General features: G+C 41.1%; 1 protein-coding gene across 22 annotated transcripts in view; it reads right to left on the bottom strand.

The window, feature by feature from the left end:
• MAP2 (microtubule associated protein 2) overlaps nt 1-26734 on the bottom strand; it is a 341433-nt gene that overhangs the window by 65866 nt on the left and 248833 nt on the right. For 19 of the 22 annotated variants that reach the window (XM_073306661.2, XM_073306670.2, XM_073306672.2 and 16 more), the window contains 2 exons: nt 8733-8846; nt 6963-7040 (listed from right to left, as the gene is read on the bottom strand). In XM_073306661.2, coding sequence (XP_073162762.1) covers nt 6963-7040; nt 8733-8846 — 192 coding nt within the window. The remainder of the gene's footprint in view (nt 1-6962; nt 7041-8732; nt 8847-26734) is intronic. The other 3 variants (XM_073306671.2, XM_073306685.2, XM_073306676.2) reach the window with 1 other exon arrangement.

The following is a 26734-nucleotide window of genomic DNA, read 5'->3' as shown; positions in this document are numbered from 1 at the left end:
AATATCATTGCATATTATGGTGTGGACAAAGAGAAACCTCTGAAGATAATGCCAGGCTAATGTTCTGGTGTTTTTTAGAGAGGGCTGATATATTTTCTTCATACTAAAAAAGATAAAAAGATACTTTGTATGTGTGTATGTACATATATACATGCATATAGATACACTCACACATTTTAAAACAGGAAATTATTATTATTACCTAGTTCTTCCATATATATATGTGGGAGGGATTATTAGTAGCATCATCCTGGTCATAATAATAAAATGTGGCGGTTTCCATTTATAATTGCTCACGGCCTTTTCGTGGCAAGTACTAGGAAGTTTTAAATAAATCTTCTTGAGGCTTTAGGATCCTAGTCAGTCATTTGGCTTAAGACCCTTAGCTCATTTGTAGATTTCAATCTGGCTAATAACAGTGACCTGTATTTAAAATTCTTGAATATTTTTGCAGATACATGTATGAACAGAATAGAAAAAAACTTTGCATATAAGAACTTTGTCATGCCACCTGCACTTCACTTCGAATCATAGGCTCTAATTCTCCAGATACTTACTTACCGGCTTAAGCACTGGCAGGATTGGGGATTTAGATTCTGAGCAAGGTCTCCAATGTCTTTTCTTGTCTCCAGAAATTTATATTTTCCAGAAACATCTATATTAATTTTCCAAGCACATATTTTTGAAACGTAAAATGCCTAACTTAGTGCAGTTGAAGAATCTCTATTCTAGTAAACATTTTAGGCAATAAACAATGCATTCAAATGCAGGATTAATTTTACAGGACACCATGAGAATCCAACTGCTGTTATTGTCAGCGAGGAACTTTTTGCTTTCTGCAGCAAAGTGGTAGCAACTGACTTGCGATAGAATGATATTTATTAGAATCATAGAATACCAGGGTTGGAAGGGACCTCAGGAGGTCATCTAGTCCAACCCCCTGCTCAAAGCAGGACCAATCCCCAATTTTTGCCCCAGGTCCCTAAATGGCCCCCTCAAAGATTGAACTCACAACCCTGGGTTTAGCAGGCCAACGCTCAAACTACTGAGCTATCCCCTCCCATTCTTCCCCCAGGAAGAATGCAGCATGTGGACCCATTCATGCTTATTCATTCACAATGGGAGGACAAACTATTAATTGATCACAATACCATTAGTTCCAATCTGCAGTATTTTGCATTTGAAAGCAAGATTATCCAGGGTTAAGATTCTGTGGCATACTGTATTATATAACTGTCCCCAATAACGTCTGGTTATTTGCATCCTGCGGAGTCTCTATTGAGGTGACTATATCTATCTGTCTATCTGTATCCCACAGAGTTCACTTTAAGTGGTCCAGTTTAACACACATTCTTTCATCAGGGCATATAGGTTACCAGAGAGTTAAAAACCAACAGCAGGGTAAAATATTTAGGATTATTTTGCTGCTGATTCTTCTAAATTTATTTCCTACTAATAAATTACTCTGAATATGCCAAATGCCGTAAGACTCTGCAAGTATCTATGACTTAACGCACTGGCAGGTTACATTCAGGTGGGCCAAATTCACTTATGCTGTAAGTCTACTGAGTTACACCCAGGATGAATATAGTGCAAGATGCCTATCTGACTTTAAAGGCGGCTCTTTTTTAAAACTGCCCACCGCCTTGAAGAAAAAATCTCAACTACCTTTAGGAAAAGCAACTTTCCAAAGAAACATTGCTTCAAAAAATCAAAACAGCAGCTGTGATGGTGGGCAGTGCTACTTGCTTGGAAAACTACTTTCTGAACTGGTGATGTTAACTCTGTGCCACGGTAACTTCAAAAGAGGATATACAGATAGCAATAAGTAAAAGGAGCTAAAATCTAAGCTGCCAGTACGATGGGAGCGAATGATGATTCTAGGTTTCTGTACCATTCAAATGAAATAAAGAAGAAATATGTTTGATGTCTTTACAAAGGCTTATTTGCATGATGGAAGGGGATGCTGCTAATCAACACTAACCAGGGAATTGTGATGTGTATATTCATTTAACTACTAAGCCAGTTAATTCACTTTGTATTTCCAGTTCATTTGATTATATTGATTAAAGTCTCAATTCAAGAAAGCATCATTATTCAGAAATGTAGTTAAGCACGTGCTTAAGTTTGAACTGAAGTCAAGCTAAAGTTAAGCATGTGCTTAACTGCTTTTCTTATCTTAACAGATATAGATTTAAGTGAATGCTTAAGTGCTTTCCTGAATTGGGACCTGCTTGGGTATAACAAAAAAACTCATAGGTTATTATGCAAGTTAACCAGAATTTCACTGCTGTAACAATTGATGATGTTCAAACCAGCCAACTTGATAAAGGGCATAGAGCCAAATAGAGGAAATGTCAAATTACCAGAGATTTGCATCTATATTTCAGTAATATTTATTGAAGTATTTTTCAGTGACAAATACCATCAGTAAAACATTCAGATAATGTTTTGCTATTACTTTCTCCTGAGTCACAAGATAGATTATGAGAAGGTGGAAAAGAGATTACATTTTAGTGATAAGAAACAGATAGAGGGAAGTGACTGACATTGCTAAATCTGAGCATGTTAGTTATGTGATTTTAGATTACAGGCTGGGATGTTAGGTACCCAACTCACATTGAATTTCGATGGAAGATGATTGCCTAACTTTGACAATACCAGCCATAAATCTTTATGGCAGAGGTTCTCAAACAATGATTCATGAATCACAGGTGGTACACAGAGCACTTCCTGGTAGTCCAAAGTAAGCTGGCTGGTCACATGGTGGTGACTCCTCCTCCTTGTACCTAATGGCTAAAATGCTTGAAAAGGCATCAAAAATACATTAAAAGTGAGTTTGTCAAAAATGCTCAGCCACGAGTCTGACTTCCCACTGAAGTCATTGGTAAAATTCCCATGGAAGCAGTTAGGTCAATGCTGAGCACTGCTGAAAATCCCCTTACCAAACACTTTCCTAATATTATTTTTCTATGTAAGCAATCGCTGTTGTTACCATATGGGGCTGTTACCTAATCATGAATGGGAAGGGAAATGGCCTGCATGACCACAGATTAGTGTGGGTGGGAATGGTCCAGGTGACAGTCTGTCTGTTAAGAATTAAGAAGTCAGAGAACACCTACTTTATAAGTTGTTAACAGGTTATAGCCAAGAAAATACAGGCCCTACTTGGAGTCTGTCTGAAATATTAATGGACCTGGAGGAGGCAACAGATTATCTGTCCTGGCTTATATGTATTATTTTGTTGCTACTGTTTTATTAAGGTCTGTCATGTTTTACATTGTTGCTTTTGTTTTTTAGTTTTTGTTTTTTGGTAGATCTGTATTGTTTAGTCATAACATAATTTAGGATACAATTTTTTTAAGAAGGGAAATAATGTCTTTAAATGCTAATATGATTTATTCGCCTCTTTTTATTTCTATAACAAAAATGTAATCTTTATTATTTTGGTCCCTTCTAAACAATTCCTTTTTGCCTTAATGCTCAGGCAAAAAGATAATGTATTTTAAAGTTTATGATAAAAAATGTTTACACAAAGGCTAATTCAGTTTTAGCTTCTGGGTATCTTTTGAAAATACCTTTTAAAAAGTCATTTTAACTGGAAATAATCTCTGTTTATAGCACTTGGTTCCTTTCAATTTGTAAAATATACTTACTTGGTTTAAAAAAAGCTTATCTCAAAATACATACTTTAAAATGTAAGCTAGTTTACCAAAGGCATTTAGATTCATTTTTTACACAGGGCAGGGAATTAGGGACCAATCTTACAAAGATCAGAGCCCTGAAACTGCCATGTTGGGAATACAAAGCAGCAGCAGCACTGTTTGTCCAGATCCATTTGATAAAACGATTAGGCAGCACTTGGGAAAATTTCAACTCCGGGGGAAAAAAAAAATCACATTACAATATTTGCAATCACCAAAATAATTTCAATAAGAGCAAATTCATTATCTTACCTCCAGCAGCACTGCAAAGAGACCTGCTCATCTGAATGTTTGTCTGTGGCTGAATGAAAGAATCAAACCTACATTCACTGACTCTTTTCTCTCCTGAAATGTATTTGACCCAGAAATCTCTCTCCCTTTCTCTTTCCTTCTTCTTCTTCTTTTTTTTTTTTAATTTGTGTTTGCTGCATGGCTGGCCACATCTACCTTTGTCATGTCTACAACACAGTGATTTCCAGCCTGGTATGACTGAAGGAAATCTCTTACAGTTTCAAAGCAATACAAGGCACTGGCAACATCAATGGCAAAACATTCAAGAGGAAAACAACAAGGAAAACTAAGGTGTGTATATATACACAGAACTACCAGATGGGTTTACCTGTTTTGTTCAACAACTTCAGAAGTGGATTAAATTCTGTAAACACCCCTGCATTCCACAGAGCATACAGACAGACACAAAAAGGTACACACAGACAACTGAGTAGCATGAAGGGCTGAGGGTTTAAATGGGTATTGTACACACTGGGTCAAATCCTGCAGTCTTTACTCACACAAAGTTCCCACTAAAGTCAATAGGCGCTTTGCCTGACTAATTAGTGCAGGATTTGGCTTATTAGCAGTTAATATTATCAGGCAATCCTGACTCCCAGCAACAAAAGTTCAATATAGCTTCCAGCTGTAAGGCCTTGATCAGGTGAATAAGGGATTTGCTGAATCAAGGCCTAATTCACTGAAAGAAGCACAAGACAATATTAACTAAAGCTGTTTGAAACTTCAAATTTCGATGAAAAACTAGACCACATTTTTGGTGACAATTTTTACAAACATTTCCTTTGTTTTTTTCACCTAACTCTAATATGAAATACCCCCCACGAGCCAAACATAAAAGAGGAGCTTACAGCACTTTGGGACTCTTAGGCCATCAATGACTAAGGACCTACAGTACAGGAGCTCTGTCAATGTTTCCCTTATAAACCTGTATTTTCAGGAGGTTATAAACAAGTCCAATGACGTTTGCTCTCAAACTGTAAGTTAGTAGAAAAGTTTATCATAGAAACATTTTTTTAAAACCAACCTTTAAAGCAAAAAAACATGAATTCTGTAAAAACTAACAGACTTAGCAAGTATATAATACATTACATCTTCCAACCATTCTACAATCATTGACTCCGTATTCCTCACAACACCCCTGTGAGGTAGGCAAGCAAGCATTATTGTCTCATCTTTATGTAAGAGGAAAAAGAAACAAAGAAGTTAAGTGACTTTCTGAGTCATTTGCAGAGCTGGGAACTGCTCAGTCTATTAGGTCAAAGAGATGTCTACTGTTCTGTCACTTCTTGGCATTGATACAACTAACAAAATGGCTTCCATTTAAAAGTCATTTGGCAAGTGATTAACCTATAACATTCTGTCAATTAATCAATGTTGTTACTGTATAAAACCCACAAAGTAATAAGCAATAATATGGTTAGTGAAAACAGTGTGCAAAGCCAATGCAAATCCAAGGTAAACGAGGGATCTTAAAATTGTTCTCAAGCAGATCAACAACCCCTTCATTCTGTTACCAAAAATCAAAAAGCACACCCTGAACAGTAAGGTAATCAAATAAATCAGCACAAAAAGAGCAGTGAAATAATCAAAATGACCCTAGCAATCCTAAAAATCTTTGCCAGTGTAGTACTGGTTTCCTTTTTTTTTCCTGAGTGGTTTTATTTGATTACCATTACCTTTGAGTAATATTTGCTCAACAACAGGAATGTGAATGTTACAATAACAATGACCAAGAAATCAAAGTTTGCATATTGGTTACTGCACATGCCAAGTAAGTATTTTCAATACAAAGTACCCAAGGATGTGACGTTTGTCAATGTATACAGGAGATGGACTGACCAAAACGCATGGAGATCAGGTGTAAAAAAAAGTGTCTCACTGCAGAACGTCATGGCAAACTGAGAACTAGCACATATTGGGACATCACATAAAAAAATACACATTTCCAACACTAGTGCAGGATAAATCACACACAGTGTGTACTCAACAGACAGTAATAGCTTATTTCTATGACACATTAATTTTCAAGATATATTTTTAAAAAACAAGAAGGAAGGTGACATATAAAAACTATATTCATAATAAAATGATAATGTCAACTGTCTGATTTAGCTCACAAAGACAAGGGAATTCTTAGGGCCAAATTCTTCTCTCAGATCCATATGGTAGGGCTCATCAGTAATATTCTGTTCTTCCTCTGTCGATGTTAATGGGAGACTCAGACACCCAGGCCCTGATTCAGCAGTCTACCTCTATTCATCAGAACACATAACCGTGGGCTTAATGTTAGGCATGTGACTTCAATGGGGTTTTAGCACATGCTTAAAGTTAAGGACATGATTACATGCTTTCTGAATTGTGGCTTCAGGGACAGCCGAATGCAGACATTATTGGGTTACTGAGGTTGAGTACTACTGTGTGGATCAGAGAGTATAATTTGCTTTAAGACTAGAATTTCACTTTGGCATCCTTGTACAGAATCCCCATATACACCAAGGCACAGAAATGTGAATTAAAGATGGAAAGCAGAAGGAATAATCTAACTCTGAATCTCCTTGCTTGCATGGACTTGGACTGTGAGACAACATTAGTGCTGGTTAATTTCCAAGTAAATGCATCTTAACAGACTATAGTAATCAATATTTAACACCACGTTCTAGGCCTATACTTGGGAAGTCTCAATATTTAGACATCTTGGCTTCTAATATCTATTAATGATTATTTTTCACATATATATGTGTGTGTGTATTTATTTTTACTTACTTCCAATTATCCATGTGTGTATGCATATAACTCATTTGTGTATTATGGTCAGTTTGCAGATGGCACTTCATTGCTGGAGAATGCTTACTCTTTAAGCTGAAGCTGGCAGGAAGTATTTCCATTTACTATTTCCCCCACCTCTTCGTATGAGCATTTGTTCCCTTGCTTGATAGACATACTCTGAAATGTCCAGTGGACTCTTACCTTCTGCCAGTGCTCCAGTCTGTTCTGAGGCGGGTGATGGAGGCGGGGAAGGAGGCAGATTAGCTGATTCTTCCACTGCTAGAGATTGAACAATGCAAGTGAGAAAATGAGATACAGCAATTAATTCCCGTGAAACCATTAGATGCTGAGTACAAGCTGCAATTATGGCCTTTTTGGAGAATACTTCAGTGGAGGTTGTGCCTAATGGATTTTCAGATATAATCCCTTTTCCAATGTATTATTCTAAACCTATAATGAAAGGAAAACATTTACTTTCAGGTGCCCTGCCTTACGTTCCAGAGTCTGGTCCCAGGGTACAATAAAATGAAACAAAATCAAATAAAAAAAATTATCAGTCCTTTGTGTTTGTGTCCCATCTAGTAGCCAGATCAATACTATTGTTCATTCATGATTTTGAGAAAGCTTCATTCACAAACCTATGATGGCAACATATTTAAATCAGGGAGATTTTAAAGATTCAATTCGATCATCTGGAAAAGTGAGAAAAAGGCACCCAATCCCATGCTTAGTTTACCTTTGGGTAGCTGGACAAATAGCACTTTGCTGTGTTCTTACATTATTATGACCTGGATATTTTTTGTTTCTGCTGGGTTCAGGGCTAGCTACATAATATATGCAAATGTTCCTTGTCAAAGTATGAAAGGTACCAGCTGGAAACATCACCAAGGAAGGAAAACAAGTCAATGGGGAACTTCTGTCAGCCATCTGATCATGGTATTTCATCAGAGGAAGGCGCTGTATAGAAGCCTAATCTTCTAGGGTTTTAGATTAATTCCCAATTAAGGGTCTTATGCTCCCACTGAAGTCAGAGGAAGTTTTATCAATGGTTTCAGTAGCAGGAGGATTAGGCCCTAAACAAGGTATCTCTTAAGTATACTCAGATTCTCCATCTGATTTCAGAGAAATAGTTTTGATATTTCTTCAGAGTTAGTACTGGGATCTATCAAGCTTTTTAAATTTATGCCACAGTATTTCGTGGGCTGCAAATGATTCCAGCAAGCAACTAGGCCTCAATTTATGATTTAGGGCGAGATCCACAGACCAATGAAATCAATGGAAAGACTTTCATTGACTTCAATGGATATTGGACCAGATCTAGTGCCTCAAATACTTCCTCTTGAGACTGGCTTTTTGATCCCAATGCAGATCATACAACCACATTTTAATAACTCACAGATGTACTTTGGTACCTACAGACACTGTAACAGAACTGATTGCAAACACATGCGTTGTTTCTCAGAGTTTGTTGAAGAATGTCTCAACATCCAGGATGTGTGCTTACTTCTGCCCTCACTTAGGCCCAACTCAGCAAAGGAGTTCAGTGTGCACTTAAATTCCGTAGAACTCGACAGAACATAAGCACATGCTTACAGTCAAGCATGTGCTAAGTGTTTCTGCTGAATTAGAGACTTTCAGGCAAAATTGCACCTCAGTTCATAATAAACACAATAATAATAATAATGGTTGAAGTTGCTCAGAGAATGTAATGCAGACCTGGTGGGAGATGGACTAGTGAGGAGAGGGTCAGCAAGGCAGTCAAAGGTGCATGATAAATTGGGGAAATGAGACATTTTATTTATTACCTGGTTACAGAATTTATCCCAGGGTTCTACAGTTTATCCATGAATATCAGCACCACCTATGTCATCGACATACATTATATATTGTGACCTGATATTAATAATTCTATTTATATACATCTGCACACACAGAGATACCTTCACCACTCTTGTAAATGCCTTGTTTTACCTAAAGGTAATGGTCCAGGCTGATCTTTGTGCTGGGCTTCTTTTTCCTGTTCACCTTTCAGGACTGCTACAGCTTCAGCTGTTACTACTTGGACTATCCTTGCAGACACTTCCTCTGTGATCGTAGCAAAATTAACAAAACAAAAAAGTTGCGTTAATAAGAGAGATTTTTTTAAAAACCAAATTGAGTCTGGCTAAAACTTTCAGAGTCAGACTCATTCAGATTTTTTAAAAAATTATTTTCTTTAAAATATTTAGAGAAATCATTACAAATGAAATTAAAGGATCAGATTTGCAAAAGATCTCAAGCCCCAGTACTCCTATTCTTCTCAGAGGGAACTGCTGGGTGTTGAAAATCTGTCCCTGAATCTATAAATGTAAAAGAAATTTTGAATCTTATTCCTTGGAGCGAGAACAGCATAAGACATTACTATTAATCACTGCTTCTCATTTTCGGTATGGGAGATATATGCAGTAATTGCAGGATTTTAAAGTGAGAATTTATTAACTGCCTAGGATTTTTTTTTTATGTGCAATTTCGTGACCCTGGCATTTTCCAAACATGGCCAGGATGACAAGCCCAGAGCTGGATTTTCTGGAATCTAATATATTGAGTTATCTGTATTTTTACAAGTGCTTTGGATTGTAGTTTTTGTTCATCAGCATACAGTTAGTATGCATTCAGGGCACTGCACCTGAAAACATTGAAGGGTATGCTGATGAGGGACTTAAGGAAGAAGGGCCAATGACATTTTGACAACATTATAACGTACAATGTATCCGCCTCACCTTTTTCAGGGCTGCATCATACAGACCACTTTACATTTGAATTGCAGATCTGAGAGCATGAAAATGTATTCCACTTGATACCACTGTCTGGGATGATGGAGGTTCACAGCTATGTGTTTGAGGTTCAGACTTTGCCTCCCGACCACTCAGAGGGGCCATCGAAGCTCAGCCGAAAGTAAGGGCCTATTCTGCCCCCGGAGGAGCAGAGCTGCTGCTGCACCACTTGATGAGATGCTGCACGCTATGTGGACTCGTGTGGAGGGGTTCTGAGGTGGAGACATGACCCAACTTCTCCCCATCCCCTTTGGAATGCTGTCTGGCCCTGGGGGGAGTGGGGAGTGAGGAGTCACCGTGCTCTCCTTAGTGCTAGGAATGCAATTGTTCCTGGTCCTTACACGGGCTGGAAATGTTCCCTACACCCATCTCTTCAATGTGGCCAACATGACCCTGATTTAGGGACTGATCCAAAGCCCAGTGAAGTCAAGTCTTTCCACTTCAAAGGGCTTTGGATCAGACCCTTATTCCACTATGAGCACCCATATGGTTACACCTAAGGCACATTTGCTTTGGTTGAATGACCGATGCTATCACAGGACGAAGATCACTGAAGATAAATTAGTTGGGTACTTTTCAAGCACAGCATCTGTTGCTTTGTACAACACAGCAACAAGGAAATGGTGAAGAAATCTGTTCAGTGCAGTACAGCATGGACATTTGTTTTTTCCTTTTAGTTATTGAGGATGGGATTTTCAAGCCGCCTCGGGGATTTGGGTGCCCAATTCCTATTCAACTGAAGAGGAACTGGGCCTACAAATTCTCATGCAGCTTTGAAAATACCACACTCAAGTCACTTTAATATATGCAAAAACCTCTCCCATTCGTGACTTAGTGCCTTTAGATGGACTGCATGAGACTTCTACATCTGGTAAAAATGTGGCCTGGAGGACGGTATACTATTACCCAATGAATTTACCTAAGAACATAAGAATGGCCATACTGGGTCAGACCAAAGCTCCATCTAGCCCAGTATCCTGTCTTCCGACAGTGGCCAATGCCAGGTGCCCCAGAGGGAATGAACGGAACAGGTAATCATCAAGTGATCCACCCCCTGCCATTCATTCCCAGTTTCTGGCAAACAGGCTAGGGACAGGCTAGGGGGAGGGATAGCTCAGTCGTTTGAGCATTGGCCTGCTAAACCCAGGGTTGTGAGTTCAATCCTTGAGGGGGCCATTTAGGGATCTGGGGCAAAAATTGGGGATTGGTCCTGTTTTGAGCAGAGCAGGGGGTTGGACTAGATGACCTCCTAAGGTCCCTTCCAATTCTATGACGCCAATCCTGGCTAATAGCCATTGATAGACCTATCCTCCATGAATTTATCTAGTTCTTTTTTGAACCCTGTTATAGTCTTGGTCTTCACAACATCCTCTGGCAAAGAGTTCCACAGGTTGACTGTGCATTGTGTGAATAAATACTTCCTTTTGTTTGTTTTAAATCTGCTGCCTATTAATTAATTTAGTGCTAATATGCATGAAGATTTTATAATACTTCCTAGGCTAATGGCGCAACACTGAAATGGCAACTGCAAATGCAGCTGTACGATTCAGGCCTAAATTTGCAAAGGATTTGTTAAAGCCCGTCTTATGATAACTCTTACACACAGTGAATAGCACCTTACTCCACGTGAAGTCCTACTGAAGTCAATGGGACTATCTATGGAGTTAATACTACTGACTGTGAGTATGGATATCTCAAACCTGGCTTTGGGGTGCAGTGGGATGTAATCAGGCATGCAACTACATATGGAAATAGCCAGGAAGATCGGCCTAGTTGCTGTTTTAGGTGCCTAGGGCCAGATTTTAAAAGTATTTAGGTACCTAAATCTCACTGAAATAAATGAGAGTTAGGTGCCTAAATATGTTTAAAAATCTGACCTTTAATGAAATAGCAAATTGGATAGTTCATGCATCCAATGGCAGAACTATTTACAAAATAAATAAACTGTTATGTTTTCTTCCATGCAGCCCCTCATGCTTGGGAGGAGCTCCCGTAAACATCTGCAAAACTAATACATTATCTTCCTTCAAAACCCTCCTTGAAACTTGACTTTGCTACTTGAGGCCTGCAAAAAACTTGAGAATGGTTTGGCTTCTGGTGTGCTGACCATTATTGTCTCATTGTTTTTTTGTACTTCCCCATCTGTTTCCTCTTGTTTTATACTTAGACTGTAAACACTTTGGGACAGGGTCTGTCTTTTTGTTCTGTGTTAGTACAGTGGCTAGCAGAGTGGGGTCATGGTTCCTGATTGGGGCTTCTAGACGTGACCAAAATACAATCAATCAATAAAATAAAATTCAGAGAAAAGTTGTGGGTTTCACATCTGCATACCTATTTACACTCCCTGGCTCATTAACATCCATATTCCTTTCTATTTACAGCCACAGTCACTGTATTTCCCAGGTATTCCTGTCGGCAGGTGAGAATTACTTTCAGACATTGAGGCCAGTTCTACATGGTGCTGAGTGCCCTCACATGCACTGAAGCCAACTGAAATCATATCAGACTCCGTGCCTTGCAGCTTCAGGCCCACTGTATGTATGGCCCAGACTTGCCCTCAGAGCCTTAATAATACAAGCATTTGCACTATACACCCATAAAATTCAATGTTGCTGTGGATGCATTTGCACTATACACCCATAAAATTCAATGTTGCTGTGGATGCCAATTTACTACACATTTAGTTGACAGAGACAAAAATCGCAAATTAAATGCAATCCATCAGTGTCCAACAATGATGACATCATGGAGCATCCAGTGAGAGCAAGGATGACAGCACATCAGTTATCATTTCCTTTAGCATGGGTGAACAGGTGGAGAGGGCGTATATTTAAGTCAGTGCCCTACACATAACTTTACAGTAACTGCTTTCACAGGCAAGTAATGCGGGCTATTGGATTTACACTTGACCTATTGTCACCTTTAAAGTTCAAATGAACATTCCAAAAGGTTTCTAAAATAATCATTTTTTGTCCCTGTTTTTCCTTCAACAAGGCGGAGTTTCTTCTGAGAACTAGAGATATGGTTGCCTGACTTCCACAGTCACCTGAGTTTTAAAAAATGCAGGGACAAAGCCAATGTTAATTTCTTTACTGCAGAAATTTAATATATAATGAGATATTAAGACACTTGCAGGCAAGGAATATTTCCCTCACAATTGTTGGTCTTCATTACTGACATAATTTACTCCCCTCTTGACTGGTAGTCAGAAGGGCAACTGATAATAATACAGTTCTATTGACTGCAGCCAGCAGTACATGACAACGAAGAGTACGTCAGACCCCAAACGCATCCAGAGTATACCAGGCAAAGCCCCATTTTGCCACCCAAACCTCTTACATAACCATAGCAATGCAATACTGACCATTCACCAATGTTACACAATATTGTGTGTGTGTGTTTATGATAGCAACTCATCTTCCAAAGTTGACCAGTGTAAATAGCCGCTTCCACTGACTACAGAATATGGATTGTTAATTTGGAGCCCATGGTTTCCCTCCATCGTGAAGCATGTACAGAGTGCAAAGTGGAAGAACTGCACAGAAAAGACAGGAAAGGGGGAGTAGTAGCTCAACTGCACGGTCTATCGGCTTCTTGGCAACCTCTGGTAGCCTCTCCAACACAATGCCATATGGTTGAGGCTCTGGGATACTTTGTATAGGTAGGTTGGGTATGCAGGGACCAGGGAACATCCATTCTATATTACAGGAATATTTCCTCTCCCTTTTTGGGGTAGGAAATTAATGACACCAATAAAGAGCCAGACTTCAAGGGACTTGGTGGGTGTGAAGAGCAGCATGGAGCTTCACAGATGCCCATGGATCTGTGGGTGATGGGGGATAGTGTCCTGGGTTCCACTGCATAAAAGAGCCATGTACTCCGTCATCAACACAGACCAGTAAATCCTGGTCCTTTTGATTGTTTTTTTTAAAACCCTTTCACAGGTTTTACCCCAGGAAGAAACTTCTTTGTCAGGAGTTTTCATGAAGTGGCAATTCTCAGTAATTACTACCCTGCTGAAGAAAGTAACATCACGGAGTCATTTACAAAGTTGTGCTGTTAGCTCAAATCAATCCCTGTATTGGGAAAGTTTGCACAGAGGACCAACTCAGGGTGCTGCTGCATGCCTTATTCTAGGAAACCAGGGAAGAAAGCAGGAGCAATTTTCAGAATAACATTTTAAGGAAAGACCACAAGAGATTAATCTTTCAGATGCAAACACTAATACACAGTGAGATGAACACACGTTCGGCACTGTGGATTATAATCAGCAAATCACAAAAGTTGGAGAGAGGAAAGACCTAATAGGTCATTCTTTGTCCATCTCCCACCCAGTGTAGGACAGTTCCCAGCAATATAAGCTGAAACCCTATTAAAAGTTACTTTCCTTGCTTTAAATTTAGACTTCTTTGCATTTAATCTTGCTCAACAGAGTGAAGGGATCCTCCAAAGGCCTGCAGGTAGCTCCTGCCATCTCAGTTCCTATTCTCATTCCATTTCCCAGAGGCATTACACCGAAAAGAGAGAGAGAGGGAGAGACTGCTCTGCTGAATAATGGAAGCTTAATTTCAGACTTTCCCCAAATAAATAAATAAATAAACTATATAAATTGCCTCCGAGGATTTTATCAAGGTTCACTTCACAGCACTTTACTGATGGATATTTTTGGTGACATGGGAGGTACAGGCAGTTCAACAGGAACCGTGTTTTTGCTGTTAATGACTGCTGGAAAAGGACAGACACTTTTGTACTAATGGACCCTATAAATAGCAGATCCAGTGGGTAAGTCAGATACTTGGAGCGTAGCTATTGAGGCTATTCATCGTTTCCTTATGGTTCGGTTGAAGTTCAAGGAAGATGAATGATAAATATCAACAACAAAGAAGAGTCCATACTTCCCGCCAGGATGCCAGGCATCATGGAAGCTTTGCTTCTGTTAGAGCTTTTGTTTCTTCAGATATTTTTCCCCCACCTGTTTAACTAGAAACACACTGTCTTCCTCTACTTTTTGACATTGAAATGACAGCAACAGGTACCGAGTGACGCAGAACATGAGTTTCTCGAAGGCACTACAGATTCCAGCTTTGTGTGTGACTTTACTTGAATGGAACAGCAAAAACACACACACTTCAGAATGTTTTCCTCTCAATCAGCCATTTCCCTTTTTTTTTTATTAGGGGGAGGGATGCTCATGCTGATGGGATGTTGATTAAGAATTTCTCTTTGTAGACTTGCTATGTTTGAATGTTGAGAACATGTCAACAGATACAATGGGCTCACTAAAGAAAAAAGCACTGAGAAGAAGTCAATGCAGCTAGACTGGTGTACACCAGCTGAGGATCGGGTCCAGAATATATTTAGCTAAGGAAGAGATGAAACAGCTAAATGGATCCTGGCTGGTACAGAAGACAGGGACTGCGATAGCATTACCTCAGTATCATCGGTTAATACATAGCCCTCCATCATGGACTCAATAGTGAATATACAACATTATGAATTACCGTTTGATGGCTCTTTAAAAACCACCTTGACAACTGACAGTCTCAGCAGAGAGGCCAAGAACTAATAGGCATGAGGACTGAACTTCCTTCTCACCCTCCGAGTTGTCACTTCACATACAGGTTGACGCATATTGCCAGGTCACCGTGAGGAAGTCTGCACGGCTGCTGCTGCTGATGTTGTAGTTGCTCTCTAGATAGAAAACACAGAACTCCAGTCTCCTGTGCTGGTGTGTCTCAGGAGCACTACATTCATTCAAAACAAAACTAAAGCTCAACCGAGTCAGGGATCTGTGCTGCTGGGCTAGAAAAAAACGGTTACCTACCTTTTCGGAACTGTTCTTTGAGATGATGTGTTGCTCATGTTCATTCCATTCTAGGTGTGTGAGCACCCACATGCACAGTCGTCAGAGATTTCTGCCTTAGCATTTCCGTAGGGTCGGTTGTGGCGCTCCCTTGAGTGCCACGCTCATGTGCTGGTATGTTAGGCACCGCCGACCCTACGCCCTCTCAGTTCCTTCTTGCTAGCAACTCTGACAGAGAGGCAGGAGGGCGGGTAATGGAATGGACGTGAGCAACACCTCTCAAAGAACAACAGTGACAAAAAGGTAGGTAACCGTTTTTTCTTCTTTCAGTGCTTGTTCATGTCGATTCCATTCTAGGTGACTCACAAGCAGTATCCTCGGAGGCGGGTGCGGAGTTCACAGTCTAGCGACTTGCAGTACTGCTCTACCAAAGCCAGCATTGTCCCATGACTGCTGGGTAAGTACGTAATGGGACGTAAACATGTGGATGGATGACCAGGTGGCCGCCTTATAGAGGTCCTGGATAGGCACCTGCGCTGGGAAAGCTGCTGAAGAGGGTTGCACCCTGGTTGAGTAAGTGGTTACAATCACCAGAGGGGACACCTTTGCCTGATCATAGCAGCAGCAAATGCAGCCAGCGATCCAAGAAGATATTCTTTGAGTGGACATTGGATGACCTTTCTTCCTGTCGGCCACCGCACCGAACAACTACATCGACTTGTGGAATGGCTTGGTCCTGTCGATGTAGAAGGTTAGCGCCCTCCTGACATCTCGGGAATGCAACCTACACTCTTCCTCTGACTTATGCAGCTTTGGAAAAAAGACAGGTAAGTAAATGTCCTGGCCCACATGAAATTGTGAGACCACCTTGGGAAGGAAAGCCAGGAGTGGCTGCAGCTGGACCTTGTCTTTGTAAAAGTCCGTATAGGGCGGTTCCGAGGTGAGCGTCCTAGTCTCAGGGGCCTGGCGTTTCCATCATAGACAGGGTTTACAGTTTGGTTCAATGGCTTTCAGCATCCCCATGATATATATTGTTACAGCACCCCTGCACGTGGCCTACCCTGAAGGAAGAGTGAGACCCCTTGGGGGTCTGGGACACTGAAAGCGTTCCTCCAAGAGACTGTCTTAAAGCAGGGATGTAGCACAGATGCTAAGAGGTGGATCTTCCCATGCACAAGTAGTGTTTCAGATCACTCTAATGCCATCAGTGTGCAGTCTTAGGCTCCTTATATAAGAGAAGGACCGTCTCTGGTTACGCTTTCTATCAACAAGTTTATCTTATACTAGTATGATGAAAATGGATCTTGAGCTTGCAGTACCAGTGGACTATTCCATGTAGCTTCTATACATATATGACCTATTTATGGTACACGCAGAAGTATAAATTTAATCTGCTGCAAGGCACAATGAATGCTCTAGGAAGAGAGGGATGTTAGGAAGGAAGGTTAGGAAAGAAATTTGTCTTCTACGGAAAGAGAGAGAGGCCTATGTCAGATAGCATATGCATTCACAATGCCACCAACAAGAAATTAACAGTGATTTGGATTAAAGTGAAGGAGAATTCCTGCTGATAATTTGCAATCGGAAACTAAAACAGGGTTATGGAAAGATGCAAAGAGTTACAAAGAATGAAATAACAACCCCTCCCCCCATAATTTTGCAAAATTTTAGGCAAACACAAGAAAGGCATGGTGAAGAAATCAGCTGTATGTGTGCTTGTGAAACGGAGAAAACAAAACAATTTCAGACAGAAAGCTCCTGTCAAGAATCTCAATAGGGTGCAGAACAGTTTCCTAGGTAACCAAGGCTAATTGCTGCCAAGGTGGAAATAAGTCAACAATGAAGGCACTGAGTAGTTTGCAGTTCTCAGCCATGCAAACATCCTAAATAAATTCCTTGAACAAGGAAAGAACAAAAGTTACTATTTGCTGTCTATGACTAATTTGAAATGTAAATGGGGCCTGTGGAATTCCTTTTTTGCTGTATTGCAATTCACAGTGAAGGCCGAAAGACCAGAGAGCTATTCTGTTTGTTACTAGACATTCACCCAGGGCCGAAGCCTGAAGTCTTTACTCAGGCTGAGCTCCCTCTGAAGTCAATGGGAGTTTTGCCTGAGTAAAGACTGAGCAAACAGTGAAAAAAGATCAGGATTTCACTCAAAGATTTTTTTGGTAGGAGCATTTACAGACAGTAAATAGGAATCACAGGCCAGATCTCAGCTGCTGTGAAGTAGCCTAGCTCTGCTGACTTGATGGTTGCGATGCCGATCTAACCAGTTAAGGATCTGGCCCCATTTTTTCACCTGCTAGCTGATGGCTACAAAATAAGTTATTGCAACTCCACCAAGTGACCCTGTAATATGTGAAAAATACAACATGGCATTCAAACATCCTTGAGGCTTCAAACACATTGAGGCAACAGACCAGGAAACAGGATGGATCAGGGGAATGGAAATAGGTTACTGAGCCTTTCACCTTTAACTCACTGATTTAATCTTGACCCAGATGGTGGTGATTGAAGGCGATTACCATCTGATGGTTGTTTGGTGGCCTGTGACAAATAAACTGGGGGTCTGCCTCAGTCTATTCCCAACTGGTCAAGTGTCCACATCATGATAAACACTATATGCTTATATGCATCCCTGGCTGCAATCTCACCAGAGCAGCCAAGAACTGACCAGGTGTATAGTCTGAACTAGCCTCTCCTTCCCAGAGGGGTGGGCCATTGAGCTAAGTGGTTAGACATATCAGTGGGGTGATGTGGGAAAGGCTGCATTCTGTATAGCGTGTGCTGTGGATAAATATCGGACTCCAGACACCTTGTTTTTTTTACTCCCCTGTGATAATCCAGAGTAAATGGGTTTAGTGAGAGGGTGCTCATCATGGGATGTAATCCCCCTCCTCCTCCTCCTCCGGCTTTGCAGTGCCCGCAGTCTCACTCCTCCAGTAATCTCTGCAACTGTGCTCAGTTCCTATGACAACTGACTTTGTCCTGTAGGGAATTCAGCATCCCTGTATCTTCAGATTAAAAAGCAACACTCATAAAACCTCACAGACTAACTGCACTGCTGGAATTCTGAATAAGGGACTCTCCTTTCAGTTGCAGTCCTTCTACCTCTAACCTCCTGGTCTTCAGGAAGCCACCGTCACACGCATTCTCTCTTCAGCAGCACTGCTCCAAGCCTTGCCCAAAAGGACTGATTTTAGCACAAGTGTTTTACCAGCTCATTAATTTTAAAAGCTATTTTCCCCCTCAAAAACAAGTGATTGTATTTGGAATTAGCTATTTGTCTTATGATGTCCTGCTCTAGAGAAAAAAGGGAAAGCCTATCAACTCCTCCAGCAGAGGAAAGACATCAGGAAAAAAAAAATGCCACAGACAGGAAGGAGAGAATTAAACACTGAAATTAAGAATTCACCAGTCATGCCACAGGCTAGCAAAAGGAAAGTTAAGATAGTGTAAAGAGCAGTTTTACCCATTTATCTTTTGTCTCTGGGTGTCTAATACTTAGCCCTTTTCATCCAGAGATCACAAAAACAGGTAAGAAATACCACCCCAATTTTACAGGTAAGGGAACAGAGGCGCAGAAAGATTAAGGACAAAAGAGGCCACTGATTCTGGGCACCTCAGTTTCTGAGAGACACACTTGGGGCTGATTTTCATTAGTGCTGAGTACCCAGCGCTCAAAGCGGAGGCAATGGAATCAGCAGGTCAGGCGCTCCGCGTCTCTGAAGGCCATGCCACAAAGTGTCTCAAGCTGAGCGCCCAAAAATCAAGGCATTTGAAACCAGTGGCCATTTCTGAAAATTTTACAGTGAGTGACTTGCCTAACTTAGAGACTCAATGGCAGATCCAGGAATAAAACACAGGCCTCCTGACTTCCAGTCCAGGACTCATAAAAACAAACAACCAGACAAGCACACAAAAGAAACACCCCTGTAATGTGCTTGTGAAAAAAATCCTAGAATGACATGGTTTATTTGAGTCCTATTGCTGGAAGAGTTTTCTCCCCGACCTGGTGATGAAGAATGCCTTTTTGCTTCTACTTTTTTAAAACAATGGGCCACATTCTCAGCTGGTGTAGAATGGGGATAGCTCTGGGGAAGTCACTGGAGCTATATACACCAACGGAGAATACGCCCCTTTGTTCTGATGTTATATGGAAATAACAAATCTAGAGTAGCATTCAAAAAGAGTACAAATTACTCATACAACACAAAATCAGACATTTCCCTATAAGTAGGTCCTTGATTTTGATGTCAGTAACATCCACAATAATTGACAGGCGGATGTGAAAGGCAAATAATGGGAATGTAGGGTTTCAAGTTAGCCTCCTAAACCAGAACTTTTATTTTTTAATAAACAGCACCACAACACACCTCCCCTCAATTATCAACACTTTAACAGTTATTTAAGATTGCATCATTCACAATGGCGAAAAACAAACTTGAATGACAGGTTTCAGAGTAGCAGCCGTGTTAGTCTGTATTCGCAAAAAGAAAAGGAGTACTTGTGGCACCTTAGAGACTAACAAATTTGAATGACTAATTTAGCTCTCAAAACCGTATAACCAACAAGCAAAACAGGATTATTTAGGTAACACAAATGCCTCTCCGTTGGAACACTCAAAATTGTGATTCTGCAATGCCACAAATCTTCATAGCTCTACTGGGATGGTATATCTGACATTATAAACCAAATCCACCCTTGTTCAGCCCTTGCAATAGTCACTTATAACAGTGCAAATGGAATGCAAACTAGGTGCTACCATCCTGATTTTGGTTACATTTTACACTGGAGTATTTGATGGCACAAGGTGCAGGGCAATGCTGAATCTTTTTTGCACCCTATGTTTTATTTTACAGTATTTACTGGGAGGCACTGGATGACTTCCCCAAGGCTTTTGACTGTATTTGCAAGATGAACCTGGGCAGCAAACCAGCCCTTTTAGGTTAGACTGTGTGGGATACTGCCTATCACGCGGTTTAGACATTGATGTAACAATGTAACAATTTTCATACAATATAGCATTTATAAAAGGATGATATTGTGTCTTGCATTTGATGGAGCTGTTGACATGAATTATGCTGCTCTTCCGAGTTCTCGGCCCTTATCGATAAATTAAATATTTTGCAATTGACTTTGGTGAAAGTATCAAGGGGTTTTATTGGATGCCTTGAAGTTTACTTCCTAAGGATGACAGACTTTGATTCTCTGAAGAAAGAATCTTGACCCTAACTTTCTCTCTTTATGATCTCAATAATCTTCATTTGTAGGATCAATGCCTAAAAACCTAATTAATCATTCTGGTAAAATCTCCTCCAGTCTCCGCAAAGTCTCGGACTTTCTGACTGTCTCTCTTGCTGGATTCATCTCCTGGTCTACTGATCTCCTTTCCTGAAGTCACATTCCTCTTTAGTCTGTTCCTGCCTACCTCTCCATCCCCCACACCCTATCTTCTTTCCCAGTGTCTGCCTTTCACCAGCCACTTCTTCCCTTTCTCTCTCTTATATATGTCCTGGCTCCACTTCCTCTCTTTTGTTCTATTGTTTAGTTCATCCCAGCTCCTATATCAGAATCTCCCTTTCTTTCTCACCAGTTATATGTCTTCAATTCTAGGTCTCCAGTTCTGCTCTCAAGTGAGTTGCCCGCTCGTTCAGCTTGATTTCCCTGTGATCACAGTTCTCCTGGGTTTGTTCCGTCACCTTTTATTGGCTCTCCTTAATATGTGTTTCAGCTTCGCTGCCCTTACTGTGTGCTTCCCTGATCCATGTCAGACTCTTAAACAGTTATTTTAAGATTGTACAACAGAAACTCCAAATCTCAAGGCACACAAGTGGCCAAATACACAAAAGACCACTCATCCTGTGTGCCAGGAACCATCTTGAAAGCTTTAATTAACCACGCCTCCCATCTCCCCAAACACACACAATGTATGTTCATTAATCAAATGCCCCCAGAACACTGTCTATTGGCTTCAGAACAGACCATCACAGGGTTAGTTCCTTTACCATCTCCTTAAAACACAAAGGTCAAATAAAAGTTAAATCAAGTGATGCTTTAAAAATGGCTGCTCATTACTGTACGTATTTTGCTCCCTGTGCCTTCTGAGTCATATTTTCTTACGTTTACTGTCTGTAACGACATTTTTACTATCGCCAGCATTCCAGAGCCAATATAGATGCAGGGAAAACAAGCGGTATGCTATTCTGTCTGATGCATCATCAACACAATTTCCAGCTGAAGTGTGATACTAAAAACACTTTGGGCCAGACCCTCAGCAAGCGCAAATCAGCACAACTCCATGGACTTCAGTAGAACTATGTTGATTTACACCAGCTAAAGGTGTCATTAATATATAAGAAGACAGCTATGTTTTTCTATATAAAGACCAGCCTTCAGTAATCACAAAGGAAAAAATGCTTTGACTTCATAACAGCAAATCCAATACAGAATTTGATATTTGATCCATTGAGGGAGATTAAATATGGGAAACCAACATCTTGTTTTTACACTTACTTTTCTGATCCTCAGTGCATTTTAATTTATTTAAATAGCTTTCTAGGGCCAAACGCTCTGCGGATGCAAATGGATGAACTGCCATTGAAGTCACTAGACTTGCAGCCATTTACCTGAGCAGATTATTTGACCCTTAAAGCTCCATTTCACTATCTTGCATAGATAATTTAATTACATTTCATGTTGTTTCCTGCAATCTTTTAAAAAAATATAAAAGAATGTCACACAAACCATCTTGCATTTAGGTTAAAAGGTAACATTGACATTAACACCCAGCACATGGGGTTTACTGTTATCCTTGTTTCAGTGACTGAAAATCATTTTCTGTCAATGCAGCATAATTCTGATACTTCCCATTAGAGGTACGGTAATTGTAAATGCAGTAGTAAAATGCCCTTTTCCCTTAAGGCTCACACTACCAGTCAGACACTGCTTAAGCAACTAGCCCTGCAATGCAGCACCAGCTGCACAGCTAATCAGCTCTGAGCATTAATTCCCAAAGTACTACCCTGACTGCATCAAGGCAGACGTCCTTCTCTTACTGATTGCAAGGAATGATGTTGCATATTTATACGCATGCACAGAGGGTAGATTCAGTAGAGTAGATTCCATCAGAATTTTGCATACAACTTATTTGAATCCCATGGAAGAATCCGAAGTTGCAAGGAGTTGAGTATGTTCTAGAGCAATTCATCTCCCTTTTGAGGTTTCTGTCCTGCTCATGTTTTCTGTACTGTCTCTATGTGCTGGCACTGTCCACACGAGACTGGACTTATTAAGCAGTTTTCCCGGCTAGGTCATTATCCCTGACCCAGATTGATCCCTGACTGTTTACAATGCCGTTTCCCACCCCCGGCCTTACTACAATCAACGCCCACCCCTACATAAAAAAGGATCAGAGAAGATTAAAACAGATGTAATGGGACCATGAGAGAGAATTTATGATCCTGATTCAATAAAGAGCATCCTGTATGGCAAATGAAGGGGAAATGGGTTATCAGCCAATTTCTTTGATTTAAAACTATATGCCAAGGCAATAATAAAAGCAACATTGGGTCAAATTCTGAGCTTGTTTAATCTTGTAGTCTGTAGCATATAAGCCTCAGACAGGAAGTAACCAGCTTCACAGGCAGTTGATTGATCCTGAAGAGAATCAGGTCCAGTGTGGATGGGGCAAGAAGGAGATCTGCATCTATTCCATGTGCAAGAAACACATGCAACCACACTCCTTGGTGCCAACTCTAAGCAACTCTTCATGCCTCTCAGGCAGAATCGGTTTCTCCATACACCCAGGATTTGCACTAGCTTCTATCTCCACAGTGCCTAGGAGGGCTCTGTCCGGTGGAATCTATTCGGACCAGGATTTGGTTAATTGTGAGCAGTGGGAGATGTTGACCTAGAGGGACATTCTGAATGTTGATAATAGAGGGGAAAAGGGATGAAAAAGAGAGGAAGAGCTATGAAAGCCCAAGGATACAAAGGGGGGGAGCAGTAACAGGTGATAAGTGAGAAGGAAAGAAAACTGAGAGGAAAAGAAAAGAGTGAGGGACTGAGATGATAATCAACTAAAATATCAATGTATATTTAAATAAAAAGGGGGGATTGTACCAAGATAATAGACAGATCAGAACAGTTTCTCCTGCCTGGTTTCTCCTAACATTACAGCTGACCAGCAGTCAGCATGGGCACCATTGCACTGAGTTCAACACTGACATTATGCAATAATTGTAGCTGAACCAGCCCCTTCTCTAGCATGCAGTCTAACACACCCGTTGCACTAATGAAATCAGTTTCGATACATCAGCTCTACCAGCACCTCTCCATGGTTTAGGCAGCAGAAATTGCTGTTCTTTATTAATGTTTCTGTCTATTTAGAAGCATGCACTGTATGGGAGCAGGAGCGTGAAGTTAGTTTTATCAACACTTTAGACAGCACTGTACCTGAAAACTGCACCAAACTGATCATGTACTGGCATGAATTAGTCTCAAGGAATGAAATGTGACCCGTTGCCTCCTCTCACCCCGCTAAAATATATCCTGGCGCTGAGTGAAATTGATTTCTGTAAAGTACTGAATCTACTCGGTGCCAAGTTAAAATGATTTTCTGAAAGCAGCTATCAGGTTTTCTTTCTTAGAGACAATGATATCCCATTCTCACTTTCCCTACTCTCTGCACAGCAGATAGCTTTAAAGTTTTCACTAAGTGTGTTTCCAAAGATAGGAGGAGGTTCATTCACACAATCTGATCTACATAATTGTGGCCTGGTGTCTTGATTTTGTGCACGTCAACAAACAATTCCTTGCACCTGACAGTTCTTTTGGCATATTCTATGCAATGCATTGAATGGAACAATAATAAATAAATCGAGACTTTGCATTTCTGCAGTGCCCGATCTGAATGTGCTTTACAAACACAGCTAACCTAGCCTCATAACAACTCTGAGAGGAAAATGCCTTTGTTACCATTTTACAGATGGGAAACCAAAGCACAGAGAGGTTTAAGTGACTTGCCCAAGGTCACACAGGGAGTCAATGGCCATGCTTACCAAATCTCTCTCCCTATCTACTCTGACTCCCCTAACCTTGAGAAGCAAACGTCTAAAAAGATTCTTACTTCCTTTGTCAGACAGTCTGAATCTAGCTCAGAACCTTTGTGGAGAGGCTGTTCAGCTTGCAGCGGGTCTACTTCTGAATGCTAAATAAGCTCCCAGACTACACACTTGCTCTCAGCAGAGCTTAAAAAGAAATCTCAGACAGCGCACTGAGATGTTGGCATGGCAACGTGGAAAAGAAAATCTGCACCTCCCGGCATTCTTAGATGCAACAGCAGCTTGTTTATGTGACTTGTTATTTTTTAAACGGTTTGATGGCAGCCCTCTTTGCTTGGGAGATTAGGGAGCATCTCTTGCTTTGTATGAATAGGCATATATTTAATCTTGCATGCCATGGTGTACCTACATTTAACTACATACGTATCTGGGATGGGGAAAGGAGGAGTATGTGCGGCTGGCTGTGCTGGAGAGAGGCTGGTCTAAGACACGGTGCCCTGAATTTGCGTTTGCGACTGTGGTTAGCAGTGAATTAATAGTGCATCCAAACCACAGACATTAGATACCATAAAAGGAAAATGAGAGAAAGTGATTTAAAATGAATATAGGTGACTCGGTTAATGACTAGCACAGGGGCAGCGGTAAACATTGGCAGAGCTTCCCCACACTAGGATCCTCAGGGACCACAAAGCTCATAACTGCCTGAGGCTGCTAGCAAAGGACATGGAAACTTTAAAATGAGGCAAGCAATATACACCGAATCCTCGTGGGGCACAGTCAGCCATTGCAGCCAGTGGAGTTACTCCAGGGATGAATTTGCCTGCCTCTTTGGAAGGAGTCAACGGAAAACCTGCAAAATTTCACCCACCTAGGTATTTGAACTCAGATTACAAGGACTGTCAGAACCACTGAAAAGCAAAGCTTTATGTTTGTTTAATTGACTGTTAGCCAAATCCTCTGGCCTCAGATCTGCACTTGGATGGGAGATTATACCCTAGTATGGCCCAAGATGATAATGAAGTTTAATGATAATCTAACGACCCCTTGCCACCATCCCTCCCTGCTGAACATTGTAATGCACGCCTGCGTTTTTGCCATGCTGCCAAGCAAACAGGTTTCGTTCTGCTTGAATGAGAGAAACAGAAGAGACACTGCCCTTGGTACAGTGGGAGCGAGGGTGCGTCATGATGGCTGTCTTTCCTGATTGAGTCAGCTGTGTCATTTGGAGCCACCGGCAGCCATCAATTTAGCAACGTCTGATGGAGAACTGACAAGTTGCTCCAGCCTCAGCTTCTCTCAGCGGCATGTTGCGAATGCTAAATAAGCTAAAATGGCCATAACAGGCTCAGATGACATTTTGTTCCCCATCCACTTATGCACATGGCCCCTGATTCAGGAAGGGCATTTAAACACCTGCTTAAGTTTGACTCCAAAAGGACTTAACCACATAGTTAAAGCTGAGCACATGCTTACGTGCCCTTCCGGAATAGGGTTGCTTTCCTGAACCAGGGCCCTGGCTGGTTTATATAATTACTTTTTCTAATTTCTGGTATCCTTGTGCCCTTTCCCCTTCCCCTCCTGGTGTTGTGTATATTGCCCTAACTTAGACTGCAACTTCAGGGTGGGAGATGGCATTTTCCTAAGTGTTTTGGGGCAGGTAGCACAAAGGGCATCTCTGACTAGGCCAACTGCACTAAGCCCTGGCTGCTGCTGTGATACAGCTTAAAAATAATCATTATAAAATTCTCAGCCTTCTTTATGCAAGTGAAGAATCAGCGAAGAGACGTGGCAGCACGCCATTCACAGGAGATGCTGAGTCAGAGCACCGTCAGCTCTCTTGCTCCTCGGTCCTTTGAGCTCAGATGGCAAGCAGAGGGGTTTGAGGAGGGAGACACATAGCCATTCACAGTACAAATGCTCTTGGCACTGCTAAGGAGCACTGCTGTTGGCCTGGAGGATGAGCAAGACAGTTGCAAGAGACAGAGATAGAGACACACCTCTTGTGGAGGGGCAGTGTGACCCAGCAAATGGGGTGCTGGGAGCCTGGAATCTATTTCTGGCTCTGCCAGTCCTGCTGTGTGAGCTTGGGCAAGTGACTTCACCTCTCTGTGCCGCCGTATCCCCTCCCAGCCTTTGTGGGCCTTGTCTACTTAGATTAAACTCTTCAGGGCAGGGACCATCTGTTGCTATGTGTTTGTACAGCTCCGAGCACAATGAGCCCTGATCTTGATTAAAGCCTCAAGACATTACTGTAATATTAATCATACTACTTCTGATACTCTAGTAATG

Source organism: Lepidochelys kempii, chromosome 11 (assembly GCF_965140285.1).
Source record: "Lepidochelys kempii isolate rLepKem1 chromosome 11, rLepKem1.hap1, whole genome shotgun sequence".
Classification (NCBI taxonomy): domain Eukaryota; kingdom Metazoa; phylum Chordata; order Testudines; family Cheloniidae; genus Lepidochelys; species Lepidochelys kempii.
Note: the sequence above shows the minus strand (reverse complement) of the source record. Positions and strands in the feature narration are given on the sequence as shown.